General features: G+C 40.8%; 2 protein-coding genes and 1 long non-coding RNA gene across 4 annotated transcripts; 1 reads left to right on the top strand and 2 right to left on the bottom strand.

Annotated features, from left to right (window-relative positions):
* Positions 1–1,037: 1,037 nt before the first annotated feature.
* On the top strand, positions 1,038–11,289 carry LOC114243777 (zinc finger TRAF-type-containing protein 1 homolog). Of its 2 annotated transcripts, XM_028175383.2 has the most exons (7): positions 1,038–1,388; positions 3,253–3,491; positions 4,844–4,996; positions 7,488–7,699; positions 7,916–8,076; positions 8,429–8,631; positions 9,291–11,289. In XM_028175383.2, exons 1-7 carry the CDS (start codon positions 1,176–1,178, stop codon positions 9,316–9,318), a joined length of 1,209 nt encoding a protein of 402 aa, XP_028031184.2. In that variant the 5' UTR covers positions 1,038–1,175; the 3' UTR covers positions 9,319–11,289. The 2 variants fall into 2 exon arrangements, with proteins under 2 accessions (XP_028031184.2, XP_028031185.2); XM_028175384.2 differs by lacking the exon at positions 4,844–4,996 and having other exon boundaries at positions 1,042–1,388.
* On the bottom strand, positions 2,549–4,303 carry LOC149500902 (uncharacterized). Its single transcript, XR_016324704.1, has 2 exons — positions 4,131–4,303; positions 2,549–3,765 (listed from the first exon to the last, which is right to left on the bottom strand). It is a non-coding gene; the product is annotated as an uncharacterized LOC149500902 (long non-coding RNA).
* Positions 11,290–12,268: 979 nt separating the features above from the next.
* LOC114243800 (WD repeat-containing protein 89) lies at positions 12,269–18,977 on the bottom strand. The gene is made up of 7 exons (XM_028175418.2): positions 18,541–18,977; positions 16,680–16,906; positions 15,992–16,167; positions 15,214–15,477; positions 14,776–14,867; positions 13,767–13,869; positions 12,269–13,206 (listed from the first exon to the last, which is right to left on the bottom strand). The coding sequence occupies exons 1-7, from the start codon at positions 18,687–18,689 to the stop codon at positions 13,066–13,068; spliced, it is 1,152 nt and encodes a 383-aa protein (XP_028031219.2). The 5' UTR covers positions 18,690–18,977; the 3' UTR covers positions 12,269–13,065.
* Between the last annotated feature and the right edge of the window lie 733 nt (positions 18,978–19,710).

Genomic DNA, 19,710 nt, shown 5'->3' with positions numbered 1-19,710 from the left:
AATGCTTTTACTATAACATTTTTGTAAGCAGTTTAATGAATGAATCCCAGCAGCTGTAGCATTATAGAGGTATAGTACTATAGCTCTATGGATAGCCACAACCATCTACACATTTCTGCCTCAAAGTAATAACACTAATCCTTACTTTAAAGATTTCCTCAGTAGTATATGAATGTTTGTGAATACTGGCATCCATATGCATGTCAAGTTGGTTAAAACACAATTACTAAAATAAATATCTCATTGCCTTATTCAGTCTTGTATACAACTTTATACTATAATTAATTATATACTAAACATAATTGTTTGAGATTTGTAAATGAGAATGAGAGCCAAAAAGCATTGTAATACAAATGGTATTTAATATCTAACATACTATTTGTCTTTACTTTTTGGCAGCCAAATAATATGATGATTATTTATTTTTATTTTTTATTGCCTTTGTAGGCAGATGAGCATACGGCCCAGCTGATGGTAAGTGGTTACCGTCACTCGTGGACGTCATCAAAGCCAGGGGCAGAGCCAAGCCGCTGCCTACCAAGTGTCAAGTGTCTTCGAATCTACATCTGTGTAAAAATTTTCGTTTTATAAAGTGCTTAATCTGGTTTTAGAAAACATGCTATAGTGGTGGCTTACCTAACAATTTGATACAGATAAGTGCACAAGTGTGAGTAACAGATTTGTTCTGTCGCAGATGATTTTCAAAAAGTCTAACTCTCAGTAAATTCTCATTATTTTACCGAGAAACTATTTTAATCTTAATTTTTATCTTAATATTATTTTAATCTTTTTTTTTTTTTTTCTTCAATATGGCGAACAAACTTCATTCGGAAGCTTATTTTAGCCAGAGTCGAGTCAGCCAAAGGCGACATAGTAACTTCATCTTGAATATTTTAATCTTAATATTCTTTTAATCTTAATTTCTTTCATATTAGTTATTTTCAGTATTCATTTGATAGCTTTGATCATTTTGCTATAAATTTATAGTCTGCATTCCTTTTGCCGAAGTCATTTGGACAAATCAAATAAAATAGTCTATGGATGGCTTAGACATAAACACAACAAACCTTCCTTTGTTTGCATGTAGAAAGTCAAACAATAATAGTTGTTATCATTAGTGTCTTCAAATCAAGTGATAAAATAATTGTAGTTCATTGTTGTTTACCTTTTTGGAAATGGCTGAAGCTCCAGAAAGTGAACCTCCATGTGAGCCATTGCCATCATCAAGCCATGAATTAGTTGCGGCAGAAGTAACGGAAGACGAAGGTCCATTGCCTAAGAGACGTAGAATGCTAGAGGCTGATGCCAGTGAGAGACTCGAGTACAGGCTCGGTGGCATTTTGTGCTGCGCAGTTTGCCTCGATCTGCCCCAATCGGCTGTATACCAGGTAAAGTAGACAACAGTCGCTCTTACCTTCCAAAAGGCGATTTTCTATATATTTATTACATAACTTAATTACGAAATATATTTGTTGTCTATATTTGTTCGTTGCTGCACTTTGTCAGTACTTAATGATCACTATGGCTTAAAGGCAGGACCCAGTGTGAAGTGGAATTAAACTAATGAGATATACGGTTGCGTCTTAGCTTGTTTGTCGGCTGTAATCATAATTAATGGGTTCTTGATAGATTTACGAGCTGATAGTTTTGTCCTGTATTCTTTTTGTGTTTTGAGATAGCACAGAAGCGTATCGGTAGGATGTATCAAACAATTATTAAGTAAACAATATATTTGTCATGTTATTGATAATAGTAAATGTGTTTTAGGTAATTAGTAAAGTGTGCTTTAGCAATTAGTAAAACTCTTGTAACATTTCAATGTCAATAAAGAAATGTTTCAGAGATATAATTCTTTATTTTCATTCACCATACCTATCCCTCATTCCTCCAAACATTAAATAAATTGCTTAAGTAGTTAAACAACAAAAAAAATTAGGGTGTATTGAGTTCATCCAGAAAATAAATAGTGGTAGTGCTGGTGATTACTGACAAACAAAACAACATACAGCTGCATTTCATGTATCAAATTTTAGTAATGTTTTTCTTTACTGTCTTTACTGGTTAGGGTAGACCATTAAATCACCCAATAACTGGAGAGAGGCTACCACCACTCATGTACACTAGATATGCCAGGGACAAAGACACGCTGCTGTCTACTGTATAACTACTGCATTTATTTGCATAAGGCACAGTCTAACTGTGCCCCTTGGATTGCTGATGTCTATGAGTGACAGTGGCCACTTCTAACGGGTGGGCCACATGCTCGTTTGCTTACAAAGGCAATACAATAAATAGATATATTCATGTATGCTAACACATAAAACAATAAAATTTGCAAATATAGTAGATGACAACTTTCATATTGAATATAATTGTTGCTCACTGTTTCTAAGTGCAATTAGTACCAAACCATATAAATATACTAATATAAGCACACACTACTAAATCACAGACACTTCATAAATATTATTTTAGTAAAGTAATAAACACATCTACAAAAGTATTACTAAATTTAAAGATGAGTTGTAAAATACAATCAAAACAATCATTAGATTATAATTTCACAATGATTTTATTAATTAGTTTCACAGATTTTTTAACTGATTTTCCCACTATCTGAAGTTTCAAATACATTAATTTTAAATAAAACCTGTTTGTGGTAATGGTTCAAGTAAAGTTAATATTCAAATAATTTGATTTCAAATCAACATCAACAACAACATGCAATCAATCAATCAAAATAGCCTCATAATTGGTTGTAAAATGACATTGAATTGATGTCAAAGTGGCAGTAATAGGACTAGGTGAAAGAGACCCTAAACCTGAAATGGGTAGATATATTGGCTGTGACTTCTATCACAAAACTTTAAATATCAGATCCTCAATTTTTTAAGTTTTATGCATAACAAAGTATATTATAATATTCATGCAGATTGGATACTGAGAATAATTTTTTTTTTGGTAAGGTCTATCTTTCTATATATGTTTTTATGTGTGTTTGTTTGTCCTGTGCTTCTTCTAAGCCATTTATATGGTATGTCCAGGTAGTACCATGTGTATAAAATGTGGCACGCAAGTAGTATCAATACATTCAGGATTCACTAGTCTAATATAAAAATAGATTGAACATTTGTAAAATAAAAAAAAAATACTATGAAAAATATATATTAAAGTCAGTTCAGTTTTGTCCTCAATTGAAAAACCTTTGTTTGATAAATGTAATTACTCTGTCTAACACCATTCAAATTGCAGTGCATAAATGGACACCTGATGTGTGTCGCTTGCTTCACTCACTTACTGGCAGATGCCCGTCTCCGTGAGGAGTCTGCTACATGTCCCAACTGTCGTGTCGAAATATCCAAGACGTCAGCCTCCAGGAACTTGGCTGTCGAGAAGACAGTCTCCGAACTGCCATTGGAGTGCAAGTACTGCACTAGCGTGTTCCCGCGACATTCGCTACCTAACCACGAGGAGAATCAATGTGAAGAGAGGTACGCATTAAAGCCTTCGTGCACGCACGCTAATAGAAATACATTGTATTTCACGGTTGTATCTCGCCATTTTCAGTTGTCAAGTACTGTTCTGTATTACTAAACCTTAGAAATTCGTAAGTTAAGAGATGAAATTAATAGAAGGGATATTAAATCGAAATTTTATTGTGTATAAAGCCAAGAAAAGTAAAAAGTTAAGAACCAAAGGCAGCAACCCCACGAACTGTCGGTTAGCTGGTTCCAATCGGTCAACATTTAAGATCGAAATGAACATCTGAAAGTTCAAAGACTTTTATCAAACTCCTTTTTGGCACACTGACGCACTGGCACATTTCTACCTGACGTATCTAACTACATATCGGAATCTACAACGTAATTTTGTGATTTGTGAACTTGATACGGTCTAAGTCTAGATTCTATAGTTAAACGGCTGTGACACCCTTTAAAACGGAATGTATGACGGCTTCGCAGCAGATATAGGGAGAGTTGCAGTACCTACCCGTGCGAGCTTACAATATACCCTACCAACAGCGATTACGCAAATTCTATACCTATGTGTATACCTATGTGGGAAATACACAATTTCGTGAGTCTTTCTTGAACATGTGTTAGGACGTATGTCACTAGAAATATTGGTACCTGCCTGCAGGGTGCAAACACTGGCATTGCAGTATCGCTCGACATCAATGCACCGAATACTTCAAAGTGTTTCTAGATGTATTATTTGTGGAGTGTAGTTGCTATCGCTCGTAGTACTCTGTGTCATTCTGGGGTCAATATTTTTTAAGGCATCTCTCGGCCTGTCTGATGCCGCTGCACCTGAATTATAAAAATACTATAGTCGAAACCTTAATAGGCATGATGGAATACCCTTCCAGACAGCGTCTAGCGTTGACGGTTGGGTCTCGTCATACAAAGCTGATCGAGTTCTTGCTATCAGGCAACGGTATTGCCACCTATCTAGATCGATGTCATTGCGTTTCGAATATTGTTTCTATAATAACAACCGCCTCAACCGACATAAACGGTCGTGTTTTTGTCTGACTTAGATTCTTTTATATATTTTTTACTTAGATAGGTGGACGAGCTCACAGCCCACCTGGTGTAAGTGGTTACTGGAGCCCATAGACACCTACGACGTAAATGCGCCACCCACCTAGCGATATAAGTTCCAAGATCTCAAGTATAGTTACAACGGCAGCCCCACCCTTCAAACCGAAACGCATTACTGCTTCACTTCAGAAATAGGCAGGATGGTGGTACCTACCCGCGCGGACTCACAAGAGGTCCTACCACCGAGATAATTCACAAATAATGCTATAATAATGAGCAGAGTGAAATTTCTCCCTCAGGAGTTACAAGTTCTCGCAATTGGTTGTGTCGCACGCGGTGAAGCGGCGCTACCTCGATAGTTTGGTTCGCATTGTCGCCGGCGTGTACTCGCTCCTAGTGTCGGCGCTGCGCAGTACGCACTGTGGCCGCGCCAGGCGCCCCGCCCGACGAAGGTCTGTTGTGCGACTGCACCCCAACTAATTGTATCTAATTCAATAACATAGTGCGAGGATGCGAACCAAACTTGTTTATTACGAGTATCAGTAATGGCACAATTCAAAAATTACATACTAATACAATATCATCTATCTATTAAATAGTTTTCGGGTAATACTTAACTAGAACATCTAGGTGTAGTGAACGTTAACTGTATTTTTTCTTGCATTTTAAATTTCCTGTAATTTCATTGGTCGTTTGCTAACTATTCAATCAAAAGTGCTACCTACTAATCAGAGCAGAACTGGTTTAAACAGCAATCCTGACAGTTAAAGCAGTTTTGCGTTCATTGCGATTCATGATCGCAGTCAGATCATATTCCACAAGCGTTAAGTATTTGTCGGAGCTTACGGACGACATGCGTTACGGAGAGGGATAAGCTCTCTCTCTCTCTCTCCCTCTTTCTTTCGTTCTGCCTCTTCCTACCACGAGACGGTGGACTCGCAGAAGCCGAGCATCACAGCTACGACGGTCGGCAGCGACAACTCCAGTCTTACTTGCGAGACGAGGACACAGCGCTATTCCAGCCATGCGGGGTAGTGTGCCCTCGTCATAGTCACAGTGGTGGCATTCCATCGTGGGTTCTGAAATAATTCTTGTCCACCTGATGGTTGTTTGGGAGAGATCGCTTTTAGCAATAAGGCCGTTCGTTCATTATACTTTTGTACAAGCGACCCGCCCTCGCTTCGTTTCGGAAACATTAAATACAAACATGAAACCAAAAAAATAAAATATTTTTTTTTTAAAAAAAGTATCCTATGTTCATCAGGGACAATGTCGGCTTCTAATGGAAAAAGAATTTTTCAAATCGGTCCAGTAGTTTCGGAGCCTATTCGAAACAAACAAACAAATCTTTCCTCTTTATAATATTAGTATAGATGTTATATTTTTGCATTTGTGTATATTTTGGTGAACAATGAAGCACGCACTGCTCTTACAGGGTTCAGTTTCGTGTCGGTTTTATTAAATTTATTCAAGTCATTCGTGACTGTGAAAACTCCAAAGTATTCGAAACGTCAGTATTCAGAGGCAGCGGCCTGACCGTGTCCTTATCATTGCTGACGTCCTTGAGCAACGATTACTATTTACTTACGTATGCTCGTGCTGCTTATAGATATAAAAAAATACATTAATTTTTACAATCCAGTACTTATCGAGAACATATAAGAAAATACTAAACGTTTTCCATTTCCCGTGATAAATCTATGGGTATAGACCATGAAGTGACGTCACCAGGGATCGGTCTGATATGTACTAGCAATCTGATATTCGTTACCTCAGGTGGACTACAGGTCCACTCGGGTTTTACCAGAGTCCGGGGAATCGCGTGAACACCAGGGGGATGTGTATTGTAAGCCTGCATGGATCGGCAACACCATCTGCCGCGAAGATGTCATGACCGGTTCCAAGGGCAGAGCAGCCGCTATACAGTCCAATTGAGGCTTTGAGCTCGTGGCTCAAGGTGCGTGGGCGTGTCAACTTCATAATGGTCTTCAGTAAATTTCATAAAAAAATTATGTTTTTGTCGTTTCACGACATCGGGTTGTTGTCTATAGTGTTGTTATTAAAATTATAACCAGTATAGTCAATTAAAAATAATTCATGAAATATAGGTGATGCGATGTTGATGAGGTACGATGTTCGAAGTAGAGTGTTGTGGATTGGAAGAGGCCTACGTTCAGCAGTGGATAATTAATAAATAAATATTTACTAACAATCACGCCACGTTAACTGGTCCCGTGCTAAGTTCGTAAAGAACTTGTGTTACGGGTACCAGATAACGGAAATACATGTAAGATTTTTATTATACAGCTACATATATTTAATATACATCCATAACCCTGGAAAAGACATTTTTTATATTTATCATACAAATATCTTCCCTTGGCGGGATTCGAACCCGCGACCCCCTTGTGTAGTGACTGTCACTTACCACTACACCAGACGGTGGATGGCTGTGAGCTGATGATGATGATGATCAGTTCATTGTTGAATGTACTTTAAACTATTTTAGAGCACCCGCTATTCAAATTAGGTCCGAGCGGCTTTTCCGCTGTCGCAGGGCTAGGGCACTCCCGACTTTACATAACCGTATTTGGGATGTGCGCGTCATTTCGGATGCTCCCGATCCACTAACGGTGCTTTTAGGTACCTCAAGCATCGGTCATCGTTCTCGTCAAACCAGTCGCTTGCGACGAAGGGCTCGACGAGTAAATTAACCCTCAGACACAGCCCACTGAGTTTCTCGCCGGATCTTCTCAGTGGGTCGCGTTTCCGATCCGGTGGTAGATTCTGGGAACACGGTTCTTGCTAGGGTTCGTGTTAGCAACGTCGTCAGGTTTGAGCCCCGTGAGCTCACCTACTAGTAAAGGTTACGCTGGAATAGCCTCTCAAGGCTATCAGCTTAGGTAGAAAAAAAAGGTGATGTGACGGTTAAGTTTGTTACAGGTTGACGAGCTGCCGCTTCGCCTGCATCGGGTGTCCGTGGCGAGGGCCGGCCCACGAGGGCAGCGCCCACGAGGCCGCCTGCGCGCACCCCAACAAGTCGGCCGCCGAGGTGCTGGAGGTCATCGCGGAGCGGGAGCGGCTGAGCCACGAGACCATGGCCGTCTACAATCAAGTAATGGATCTGCTCTCGTATGAGAAGATCACCTTCACTGGTAATTGTTTAACAACTAGCCAGTCGTGTATCATAAGCCGCTACCACATATATTTAGCCCCTGTTTAATTTTGCCAATTCAAGTATATCTTCGTCTAACAATAATCAGACATCTACAAAGTACCGCGGCCCTTGCATAGTACCTACGTCGTTGCGCCGCGGTGGCTGACGCGGAGGTGCCGTTACTGATTGCGTTAAAGCTGTGGTGGCGGCGCAGACCTGCAGCTGAAGCCGTACCGCCTGGACGAGTTCGTGCACAAGATGTACTACGAGTCGTCGCGCTTCACGGCCTTCTCGCACCAGTGGCTCGTCAAGGCCTTCGTCAACAGGAACCAGCAGGACCCCACCCAGAGCTCCGAGCGCGAGATCACCTACCAGGTCAGTGGCCAGACCGCGCATCTCATTTGAAAAATAAAACTGACAATTATTTCATTTTTTTTAATTGCCCTTGTAGGCAGACGAGCATACGGCCCACCTGATGGTGAGTGGTTACCGTCACCCATGGACTTCAGCAATGTCAGGAGCAGAGCCAAGCCGCTGCTTACCGCTTAAATTTTTGAATAATTTTTCATTTTTTGTATAATATCCGATATTATCCGCCGGGGGCGCTCATTCCCCTTTCTTAGTCCTCTTGTTGGTCAAGTACTCAGTGAGTCGGCTAGGGGCCTGGTTCGAGTCCTGGGTGGCGTGTCTCTATGACACCAGGGGTGAGTGGAGTGTTCTGATGCAGCTGATAATGAAGAGCAAGCCGATGGGCACGTGCACGGTGCAGTGGGTGGTGGTGTCGGGGCCGCTGGGGGAGGCGCGGCTGGCGGCCCGCCTGGCGCACCACGCCTTCTCCGAGCTGCAGCCCGACGCGCCGCCCGCGGTGCTGCCCCTGGTCCGCAGGAGCGACGCCAACAGGCTGCTGGCCAACAAGGCGCTGCACTTTAGGTAACAACCCACGACTTATTACCATTAGACGAGATTAAGTTTTTAATACCCCTTTATTAGCTTCAGACGTATGTCAGTATGTATGTAACGGAATCTTTGAACATGATTTTGATCCCCTTCAAAACGTCGGATTAGCTCGAAATTTGTCGTCCTTATCAAGGACCGATGACAATACAATATTTTAAATAGTTAGACCCGTTATTTACTTTTAGCAGTCAAAATAACAAATTTATTTGAGCGTCTTTGTTCACTTAGCAAATTGGAAACTATTGTATTTGCGTGAATGCACTATTTGTAATGAATCATTTATAATACATAATGCTACTTAAACTAAAAAATTAAAAACAAATAACAGTTTAAAAAAACTAATTACTGGTGGTAGGACTTCTTGTGAGTCCACGCGAGTAGGTACCACCGCCCCGCCTATTTCTGCCGTGAAGCAGTAATGCATTTCGGTTTGAAGGGCGGAGCAGCCGTTGTAACTATATTGAGACCTTAGAACTTATATCTCAAGGTGGGTGGCGCATTTACGTTGTAGATGTCTATGGGCTTCAGTAACCACTTAACACCAGGTGGGCTGTGAGCTCGTCCATCCACCTAAGCAACAAATAAATAAAAACGCCGCTCCGTTAATGGTCTCGTATTGTTGCCCAAACCAGGTTAATAATGTTCCTGTGCACAAAATGAGCCCGTGCGTACCGGCCGCGCTCTCTACTGTGGACTCTACTGTCGCCTCACTGGAAGATAACTGCAGCTCCTCAACATAAAACTAAAATTTGATATTAATATTGTAATATAGTTTAGCCGACACCGCTACATGCCCTTGTCATGCTTCTACTAAACAAACTTTATCGATAAACGTACACGTGTATATATTTGCGACGTCGGTTCGTTTCGTTGGTTCAGATCAGTGTGCTTAGTGCGAGTTTAAAAGTTAACTCATATTTGTATGGAATGGGATAGTTTGCGTACGTCTGCCGCTAGGGGCGCTGTTCCAACTGCATACAAAATTGGGCTAACTTTTACGTTATCGAGAACGTTAAAAAACTCGCACTAAGCACACAGTTGTGCGCCGTCTGTCGGTATGGCTCAATTTGATACGCTTTCAGAAGGGTTGTTATTGTAAAGGCGATTGCGAACTTAAAAAATATAATCTCATTCCAAATTATGTATATACTAAAGTTAGAATTAAAAATTATATTTATTAACTAAATGAAAAAAATATATACTATATTTTAATATACCGGGTGCCCGTCGGAGCCTGTCGCCGGGGACATCTCGCGACTTTGTGTAAACAAATATTGTGATAAAGTGATAAAATTTAATATGTTTGAAATATTAAAAGGAAAGAAATTTATCATCATCATTATATATATACATTTAGAAGTTTTGTTCGTTTTTTTTTGTTTTACAAAATATTATTACTTATAAATAAAAATTGAAGGATTTGGATTTGATTCTTTATTAAATATTTATTTGCAGTAAAGTACAATTTAAATAAGATTTCTTTACTTTCTAAGTAATTCTATAGTTACCGGTCTTATTGGCGACTGTTCATGTATTCTGAGGTGAAACTTCGATGGATGAATATTATATTATTATATTGTGTGTCCCCAAACATTTCTTGCGAGTGCGCAATGTTGACGTTATTATTGTACGTTCGGTAGTGTGCGGGGGCGCGGTCGCCCAGGGACCGCTGCCCTTGTACACTTCGCTTAAGGCATCCTCACTGGTGGTAGAGCGAATTGAGGATCTCCCATGTGTGGGCGCGACCGCACGAGGCAGCCGACCTCATGTCTCAAGTCGGATGCATTCACGTCGTGATAACTTCGGGTAACCACATCAATGAAATTAAAAACTGACCGGTTACTATTGAATTGCGAGTTAGTTCTGCAAATATTTATATATTGACGTTGATGTTGATGTGTGATAATGTATTTCTAATAATCTAATTCTATGGAGTTAAAAGATGTTCATTGGTGTCCACATTCTGAGCATGAACTGATGCGAACATCAAATATCGCGGCGATGAGTTGCCTCCATAGACCCCCCTTTCGCTGGTCATTCCGCGAAGCAGCCGTAGAGTCGGGGACCAGCTCGGCGATACTGTCTATGGGTCCACCACAAGTCTCCTCATATCGAGGTTCAGAAGTCGGTCCCTGGAATGGATCCGAGTGCCAGGGTTAGTTCCGCTGCTCGAAGTTTGTGTGGACTGAGCGCGGCAGTAAGTGTGCTGCGTATATAATATTTTCAAATAGATAGAGGACGCGTATTGAAAGTTATTGTGATTTTTATTTTAGCCATTGTGTGTATTTTGTTTTTTAAATGACACTTATACGATTATTATTTTAAAATATGAAGATATTAATTAACATAATTGTGATTTAATTTTAGTCATTGTATGTTTATTTTTTTATTGTATATTTAGTGTTATTTTTAATAATTGCATATAATTAGTCAGGTCGTAGGTTCTGTTACAACCACGTCAATGAATAACACGTGTGATCGCCTTAAAAGAAAAAATAAGTTAAGGTTTTTTTTAACTTTTAGTCGAGCGCTACGCGACAAGCTCGTGGCGGAACCCGGGACTCGACTGAGCATATTTTAAAATTGATATTTTATTATTTTGAGATTTCGAATAAAATTATTTGTTTAACATTGTTTTACTTTGAATTTATTACTTATATATATTTAATTGCTTAGATGGGTGGACGAGCTCACAGCCCACCTGGTGTTAAGTGGTTACTGGACTTACTTACATACACATCCACAACGTAAATGCGCCACCCACCTTGAGATATAAGTTCTAAGGTCTCAGTATAGTTACAACGGCTGCCCCACCCTTCAAACCGAAACGCATTACTGCTTCACGGCAGAAATAGACAAGGTGGTGGTACCCACCCGTGCGGACTCACAAAAGGTCCTACCACCAGTAAAATGGCATGGCAGTATTGGCATGTAATATTTGAACCGAGACAGCGCGTCTGCCGCGAAGCAATCTTGTGTACCGTCGTGCAGGTCGCTCCGAGCCGATGCGAGTTGCAAGTGCGCGGTGATGTCTGTGGACTCCGACCCCCGTCTCTACCCGGCGGCCCCCTTCGAGCGTTTCTGGGAGAGCTTACAAGCTATTTTAATACAAATAGGAAGGCACCGTCATGTCCCCGGTAAAGGATTAAGCGCTTGTTCACGGAGGTACACGCGGGCGCGGCTGACGCTACATCATAGTGAGTCTTTCTGTTTCTGTGACTTCAATAAAGTGGCACGACACGAGAACCCTCTCATCGTGGCCGCCGGTAACTACATTCCCGATCCTGCGGACAGAATGGAAAGTGGTCGACGTCGCCCCAAACACGTCATCTCGGATCCTCACGATCCACTAACGGTGCTTTTTAACGGAGTAAATTAACCCACAGATACAGCTCACTGATTTTGTCGCCGGATCTTCTCAGTGGGTCGTGTTTCCGATCCGGCGGTAGATTCTGCGAAGCACGGCTCTTGCTAGGGTTCGTGTTAGTAACGTCGTCTCGTGAGCCCTGTGAGCTCACCTACTAGTTAAGGTTACGCTGAAATAGCCTCTCAAGGCTCTCAATTTAGGTACGAAAAAAAAAACCAAACGTCCGAAACAGAAACAATAATATTACATAGGAAAGTCACTATTTATTGGATCAAGTGAAGGAGGAATGTGACATGTCACGTCGTTTCCTTGTTACACAGTACAACGCAGCAGTCCTGCGCCGGGGGGACGACGCGGCAGGATCAATAAAGAGTAAACCCTTAACGTTGGTAAAGTACAATCTGACAAATTCTTTAAGTTTACAATACAAATTCACAAACACTTAATGTTAGCGGGTACGAGATGGCCGGGCGCCTCCTGGTGCGGCCACGGAGGCACCGCCGCTCAGTACCGCGCGACTACATTCACCACTCTAACTTAAACTTAATGACTACATACAGACATAACTACTATTAGTATTATTTAATAAAAACGAACAGAACATAGTTTTGTTACGATACGGATCCGCGCACAGTTTGCTGCAGGCGGCTACAGCACGCCACACAGCGTCGAATTTAAAGGATATTATTTCTGAAGGTATTAATGACGCAATCAGACGTGACGATATCTTACACAGTACTACGCTATTGTACAAACAGTCGCCGCCGCGGTGCCTCCTGCCGACAGCGTGGCGGGGCGGGGCGGGGCGGGACGGGGCGTGGCGGGGCGGGGCGTGGCATGGCGGGGCGTGGCGCGGCGTGGCGCGGCGTGGCGCGGCGTGGCGGGACGTCATGGTTACAAATACGTTTACGTACTTAACTGTTAGCTTATTTTATCGCCTGCCCATTTCTCAAGCCGTACTCACGGAAGATCAAATTTTAAAGTAAAACAATAAAAACAAAAGGCGTTGATAAAATAATTACAAAATGATTAAGATTGCTTCAGTAGGGCTTATGTCTGCCGTCTTGGAGCTTGCTGAGGGAGTCCGTGAGCTTCCTCACTTCTGGCGCTTCGGGCTCCGACTGGCAGTCGCCCCACACCGATAGTATCCCAGACTCGCCTGACGTCACCAGGATGTCGTGCTGTAGGAGATATGTAATTGTAAATAGTGTTAGTGCTGCGTGTCTGTTACCAATATAATAATAAAAATATTGTATACTAGCTGACCCGGCAGACTTTGTAGTGCCTCAATCGATAATAAAAGACCTAAACTTTTGTATAAAATAAACTTAAAACAAATAAAAGGAATCCGTCCAACGAGGAACACACATCAAAGGAAAAACAAAATTGTTATTATTATTTAATTCCGAGCATTTCCATATTTATCTACCTTTTAAACCTTCTCTGGACTTCCAAAAATAATTCAAGACCAAAATTAGCCAAATCGGTCCAGCCGTTCTCGAGTTTTAGCGAGACTAACGAACAGCAATTCATTTATATATATATACATATATAGATAATAAATGTAACCTAAATAAACCGTACGAAGTGAACTCTCCCCCGGCCTGGTCCCTTCACGCGCCGTACAACACTGCTAGTACATTATATGGGACCAGCAGGTAGTCCCTCCCCGCGTTACCTCCCCTCCAGCAGGAGGCGGTGGCGGGCGGCGCCAGTACAGTCTGTAAGGCTCGTCACTCACCTGTGCGCTGTACCAGCAGCTGCGGACCACCTGCTTGTTGTCCTTGAAGTTGGAGCAGGGCTGGAGCTTCTTGTCCACTACGGCCACGGAACGGAGCACGTCGCTGCGAATTCAATTGTATAAATCAAGTAAGACCTTGAAGTGACCTCCCCCCACTCCACGTTCCGGCCGGGCCGCGACCTCACGCTCTGAGGGGGGAAGACAACCAGAATATTCCTGCTACTTTACCCGAAGTCTAAAACAGCAGGAAACAATCTGTTCACAAATGACCGAATTACAATTTGTTTGAATCTAATGAGGGTACTTGTTGATTACAAAAAAGAATGCACACATTGTTTAATGACGTCACTGCCGTTAAGTGGGGGCGTGGGTGAAAGAAGGCGAATTTTCAAAATTTGATTGTTGCCGCAGCTAATTAATGTTCTGTCAGTTTTCGTTTATAAATGACTGGCTTTTGCTCGCGACTTCGTCCGCGTGGAATAGTTATTTTGGCATAACCCGATTTTGAAAAATTTATTTGTGCTCCGCTTGTATTGATCTTAGCGTGATGTTATATAGCCTATAGCCTTCCTTGATAAATTAGTAATCTAACACTGAAATAATTTTTCAAATCGAATCAGTAGTTCCTGAGATTAGTGCGTTCAAACAAACAAACTCTTCAGCTTTATAATATTACAAGCTGAGTCCCTCGATGTAACCCGCGGTTATTGTCGTACCGCGGGTGACGCCGCGAGGCGAAGCTTGTCAAAAAAAGTAGCCTAAGTTACTCCTTATATCATCAGCTACCTATCAGTGAAAGTCCCGTCAAAATCGGTCCAGCCGTTCCAGAGATTAGCCGGAACAAACAGACAGACAGACAAAAATTGTAAAAAATGTTATTTTGGTGTATGTACCGTATACATATTCATATGCATATAGTAAAAAGCGGCTATTTCAATATTACAAACAGACACTCCAATTTTATTTATATGTATAGATTATAGACAACAGTACAGTGCGATGTGCTCACCCGGAGCCGGCGTGCGAGCCGGCCAGCAGCACGCGCCGCCCCTCCGCCGACGTGAACGAGTCCACCAGGTAGCAGTCGTCCTCCTTGCTCCTCTGCAACATCACAACCACTTCATAATAAATCTGCTCTGACTTACCAGTTCAACAAACATCTAAACGGCCGCCGGTCGACACCCGCACGCCAACGCTTTACATTATTTTTATTTTTACTGGTGGTAGGACCTCTTGTGAGTCCACGCTGGTAGGTATCACCACCCTGCCTATTTCTGCCGTAAAGCAATGATGCGTTTCGGTTTGAAGGAGGGTGGGGCAGCCGTTGTAACTATACTGAGCATTGACGTTGTAGATAGATGTCTATGGGCTCCAGTAACTACTTAACACCAGGTGGGCTGTGAGCTCGTCCATCCATCTAAGCAATAAATAAAAAATAAAATGATACCTTTATGCTCCTCGAGACTTTGTCCCTCTCGTATTCCTTGACGATGTCTCCGCTGATGGCGTTCCACAGCTGGTAGTCGTTGGACTGGGTGACGCAGCCCACGTGCTCCCCATCCAACCATGAGAGAGTGTCGATGGAATTCTTAACATTGAGGCTGTAAAGTAGAGCGTCCTCTTCCGTTTCCTCCACTATGTTGTACACGTTGATCAGCCCGTCCAGCGAGCCCGACACGAGGATCTCCATTCGAGTCGGGTGGAACTTTATCTGTGCAGGCAAAGCGACGCCATAGAATGATTGAGGCCTTGCCAGACAAGCCTCGGGCAGAGCAGCAGCTAGAGACCTATCTACCTAAAGTCTATTCTACAGCAGCAGATTTTCCCCTACCCAATCGTTGGTAACTTAAAGGGCTATTCTGAATACGCGTGGTTTGGCAGGTGAGCATACGAGACTCAACCTGGGAGGACTTGCTAAGTCTAAGAGGAGAACTAGCAAGAGCAGTGATTTGCTGAATCTATCACTGAGGAGACGCGGCGAAAAGTATGGTGTGTCTATGGGCTAGTTCGCACGTCTAACTCTTAACAGTCGACGGTGACTGCTCTGAAGGATTCGAGAAGACGTGTTTAGGCCACGGCCGCTCTTCGTTGCCTGTGTTAGATGTATAATTAGCGATGGCTACTATGGCAGAATTATTGTGGTGCGCCGCTTATTCGGAGTAGCGTCGTTAAGATTCTTTTAAAAATTCCCTGCTAGAAACTCATTCAACTTAAATAGTAAATACCTGAGTAACATCATCAGTATGAGAGTTCCAATATCCTCCCAATGGTTTAGGCTTCCTTTGGTCGAAAAAGACTAAATAAGCATCATCGTCCACGAGTTGACTGCCAGTACACAGCACTATGCCATTACAGGATACATCCATGCACTCATATGGCCTCAGTATTTCTTCCTCTTCATCTGAAGTTTTATACTATTATTTTAAATACTATCGACTTAATGAGCTGATGCCTGTGTCTCGAGAAATAGAGAAGCAGTAGAGGCTGTTTTTTTACGGCACTTTTTTTTACACTGATACAACACATATAAATTTTATATCATAATAAAAAAAGCATATGGAAAATTATGGGTTAATTATTGCAAGCATTTCTCATGTGCTCAGAAAAAAAATCCAAGTATTTATCTGAGGTAGATGAAAGGCCAGGCAATGACTTTGATGGATCAGTTCACAATAGCTTTTCTACAATTTAGTTAGTATTTCATCAGTATTTCATGGCACAATCGTGATAATCACAGGGTTATGGCATTTAGATATGAAACCGGTATCCCTTCTTTTGTCTGGTAACAGCTTTGAATCTAACCTAAATTGTATTATTAAGCATCATGTCACGTCGCTCACCTATTTACTCTTCACTCTTGTGAGATATTATGCATGTTCATTTAACCTAAGTAGAATCACTATTGAACCATACCTTTGTACTCCAAAACACAGGAGCCTCCTGCTCTTATATCCCACAGCTTTACAAGTCCATCAAGTCCAGTTGAGTACAGTAGATTGTCTTCCTTAGGACTAAACACAACTTGTGTCAGTGTTGCCTCCTTGTGTCCATGCAAGCGACAAACTTGATGCAGTGACGAATCACTAAGTTTGTATATTTCAATTGAGTTGTCTGAGAGACTAATGGCCAAGTTTAGAGATCTGAAATAGACAATGAAGTAGACAATCTCTATATGGTGATAAGTGATTACTGAAGTCCATAGGCAGTATACAGCAGAAATTTCACTAGTATCTTCAGCCCACTGGTACATAATGCTTTATGGTAGAAAAATATAGGATTGTTATATCAAACCATATAGGCTGGCAATTTGCCACTATCACTAATGCATCTTGTAGGTGATTTTAGTTTATTGTTAACAGTAAAGAAAATTTGTTTTCATGGCTCTGTTTTTTATTGATGGGATTTGAGAGACACAACAAGAGAGTCATCATCTCACAATTGTCTACTGCTGATTTCTATAGGTCTCTTACAATTTATGCCATTGAGTCTGGTCTTCGGTTCTCTTCATCCATGTCTTGCGAGCCACACTTTGCAAATAATTTCTCTACAGTAAACATAACATAGGGCCAAGGGCCCCCTGCATTATGTGACATGCATGTGCATGGTCTCCATTCAAGAACCTTTCTTCTCTAGCGAATGTTGCTCTAAGGATATATGTATTGAGCCCACTGCCATTTCAGCTTGCTGATTTTCTAAGCGATGCAGAATATCCTCATTGTTAATTTTATGGTTTAGAGAAGCTCCATACATGGCTTATTTGCATAGCTCCAGCTCCAGCATCCAAGCCTCAGTTTAGCTCTTGAATGCCTTCTCATAGCCAACAAATGTTTTTTGAGTGAGATTTTTTTTAAATTTACAGCACTGTATGTGTGGGATCATCATGCCTTGGCCTTCTCAGAGTTTGGAAATTAAACCAGTCGTCTTGCTACATGTTTTGTGATAACCTGTGAGAACAACTTATAGACAGTAGGGAGATCATTGTCTATAATTCTTCAAGAGCTTTGTCCTACTTTTTGATAAACAGGATAGCTATACTGTTATACCATACTTCCAGAGTTCTCACAATGATGTAGTTAAAGATCTTTTGCAGTTCTACTAATAAAGGTGTTCCTCCTTTCTTCAGTAGCTTAGTTGTTATACTCTCAACATCAAGGGCTTTCCAATTTTTGAGTGTCAAATCAATCCATTTTTGTCAATCTTGACATTCAGCAGTTCATCTATGATGTGATAAGTAAGTGAGAGTTTTCAATAGTGACTATTTTGTATATGAGGGGCAACATAGCACTCATATAGCTTACATGATGATGTTGCAAACAAAGAGAAGTTCTAAGAGTTTAACCGGAGTTCAACTACAGCATAATTAAGGAGCTAAAGTTCCTTATGGATGTAATATGGTAATAATATCATGGACATAGATGGATATATCAAGCAATTTCTCACAACAGCATGTACAATAGTAATAAAAGATTAGTTGAAACTAAAGATCTAAATTTATTTTTTACAAGGCTATTTTTCGCTTGGCATTTTTATTTCGATTGATTCATAAGCGTAGATAGTGTTTTTCGGAGAGACAGCCTGTTCTATACCTATGTTCATACTGTACCTACTTGCTAATTTATTAAAGTTTATTTGTTGTGATGTTTTCCACGTTTTGAGGTTAATATCATTAGTGTTAGCAAAGTGTATTGTTTAAGGAAAGTACGTCTACGCTAAGCTTAAGGCTTTAATACGTGAAGAATTAGGAAGTGTTATTGTACAATGTGTGTATACATACTTTGTTCCGTCCAATCGGTGTATATACGAGTGTAGAAGAGAAACAGCATGTTCCGTAACAATTTTATACTTCTTACTGAACATTTGCTCCAGTTCTTCGGGCTCTACAGTATCTCGGTCATTTTCTTCGTTATCAACAATATCAGCCATAATTTATAGCAGTACTTTCTTTAAATCAAAAAATCTTCCAATGTAATCTCTTATCAGTACCGTACGGCACCTAATTGTTTGTTGATTTATTTGACTTTGACAATAAGATTTGTTTCTAGTGGAATGTCATTTTTTTTACCCATTTGCATTTTAAATGCACTTTATCGATTTCAGTGCGTTAGCTTTTTATAGTTTTTCCGCTGAACAAGCAAAGGGATCAAAGCGCATATACCTACGCAATTTTTACAACACAGGCCGAAGTCATGTCTATTGTACGAAATTTCAAAAGAAACAAAATGATATACAGCTATTTGAAATGAAATCGATTATGGAATGAAATGAAATTAGGTGCGACAAACCAATGGGAACAACACCGTAGCTGTATGAATAGTATTTGATTTGAGAGAAATTTCGTAAAATTAATTGAGAGTCCAGCGATTTGATTTCATTTTCCCAAACTTGCATACTTTTACAAACGCTAAGCGGCCAACAAGTCAGGATTATAATTATAATATAACAAGCCGTACTCACCCGCTTCGCTGGGCATTTAAAATTAACATTATTATTTATTGTCATTACCATTAGGGAATCCAATACTCATATAAAATATTAGCCTATCCATTAAGTCAATCGGATGCATGGTTCAGTAGTTATAAGGGCGGATCCAGCTTTGGCGCCAGGAGGTCACATAGTCAAATTTTCGATGCGCTCGTTCCCAAACGCTTGCCATCATACAAAGTTATTATATTATATTATATTAATTAAATATTGAAGGTATGTAGTTACATAAAATCTGTATAGTGACAAAATATATAAATAAAATCATTAGGTTCAATTAGTGGTTCACCTAAGTCCTGGAACCAGCTCAGGGGGGGGGTCCCCTGGATCCGCCATTGAGTAGGTATAACGGAACATCCGTAAAAACCACTGTAGATTTATATATTAGTATAAATTATAACATTTATACCTGAAGAAACAATAAATAAATCATTTTATTTAATTTCGCTTCCGTGTTCCTGTC

Source organism: Bombyx mandarina, chromosome 19 (assembly GCF_030267445.1).
Source record: "Bombyx mandarina strain Sakado chromosome 19, ASM3026744v2".
NCBI classification, from domain to species: domain Eukaryota; kingdom Metazoa; phylum Arthropoda; class Insecta; order Lepidoptera; family Bombycidae; genus Bombyx; species Bombyx mandarina.
Note: the sequence above shows the minus strand (reverse complement) of the source record. Positions and strands in the feature narration are given on the sequence as shown.

Coding starts and splice junctions, on each gene's coding strand:
- LOC114243777 (XM_028175383.2), top strand. CDS start 1,176: ATGGCTGAAGCTCCAGAAAGTGAACCTCCATGTGAGCCATTGCCATCA. Junction 3,492..4,843: donor GAGAATCAATGTGAAGAGAG/GTACGCATTAAA, acceptor TTTCTCCCTCAG/GAGTTACAAGTTCTCGCAAT. Junction 8,077..8,428: donor AGCGCGAGATCACCTACCAG/GTCAGTGGCCAG, acceptor GTTCTGATGCAG/CTGATAATGAAGAGCAAGCC.
- LOC114243800 (XM_028175418.2), bottom strand. CDS start 18,689: ATGGCTGATATTGTTGATAACGAAGAAAATGACCGAGATACTGTAGAG. Junction 16,168..16,679: donor CTGTGTTTTGGAGTACAAAG/GTATGGTTCAAT, acceptor ATAAAACTTCAG/ATGAAGAGGAAGAAATACTG. Junction 15,478..15,991: donor ATACTGATGATGTTACTCAG/GTATTTACTATT, acceptor TTGCCTGCACAG/ATAAAGTTCCACCCGACTCG.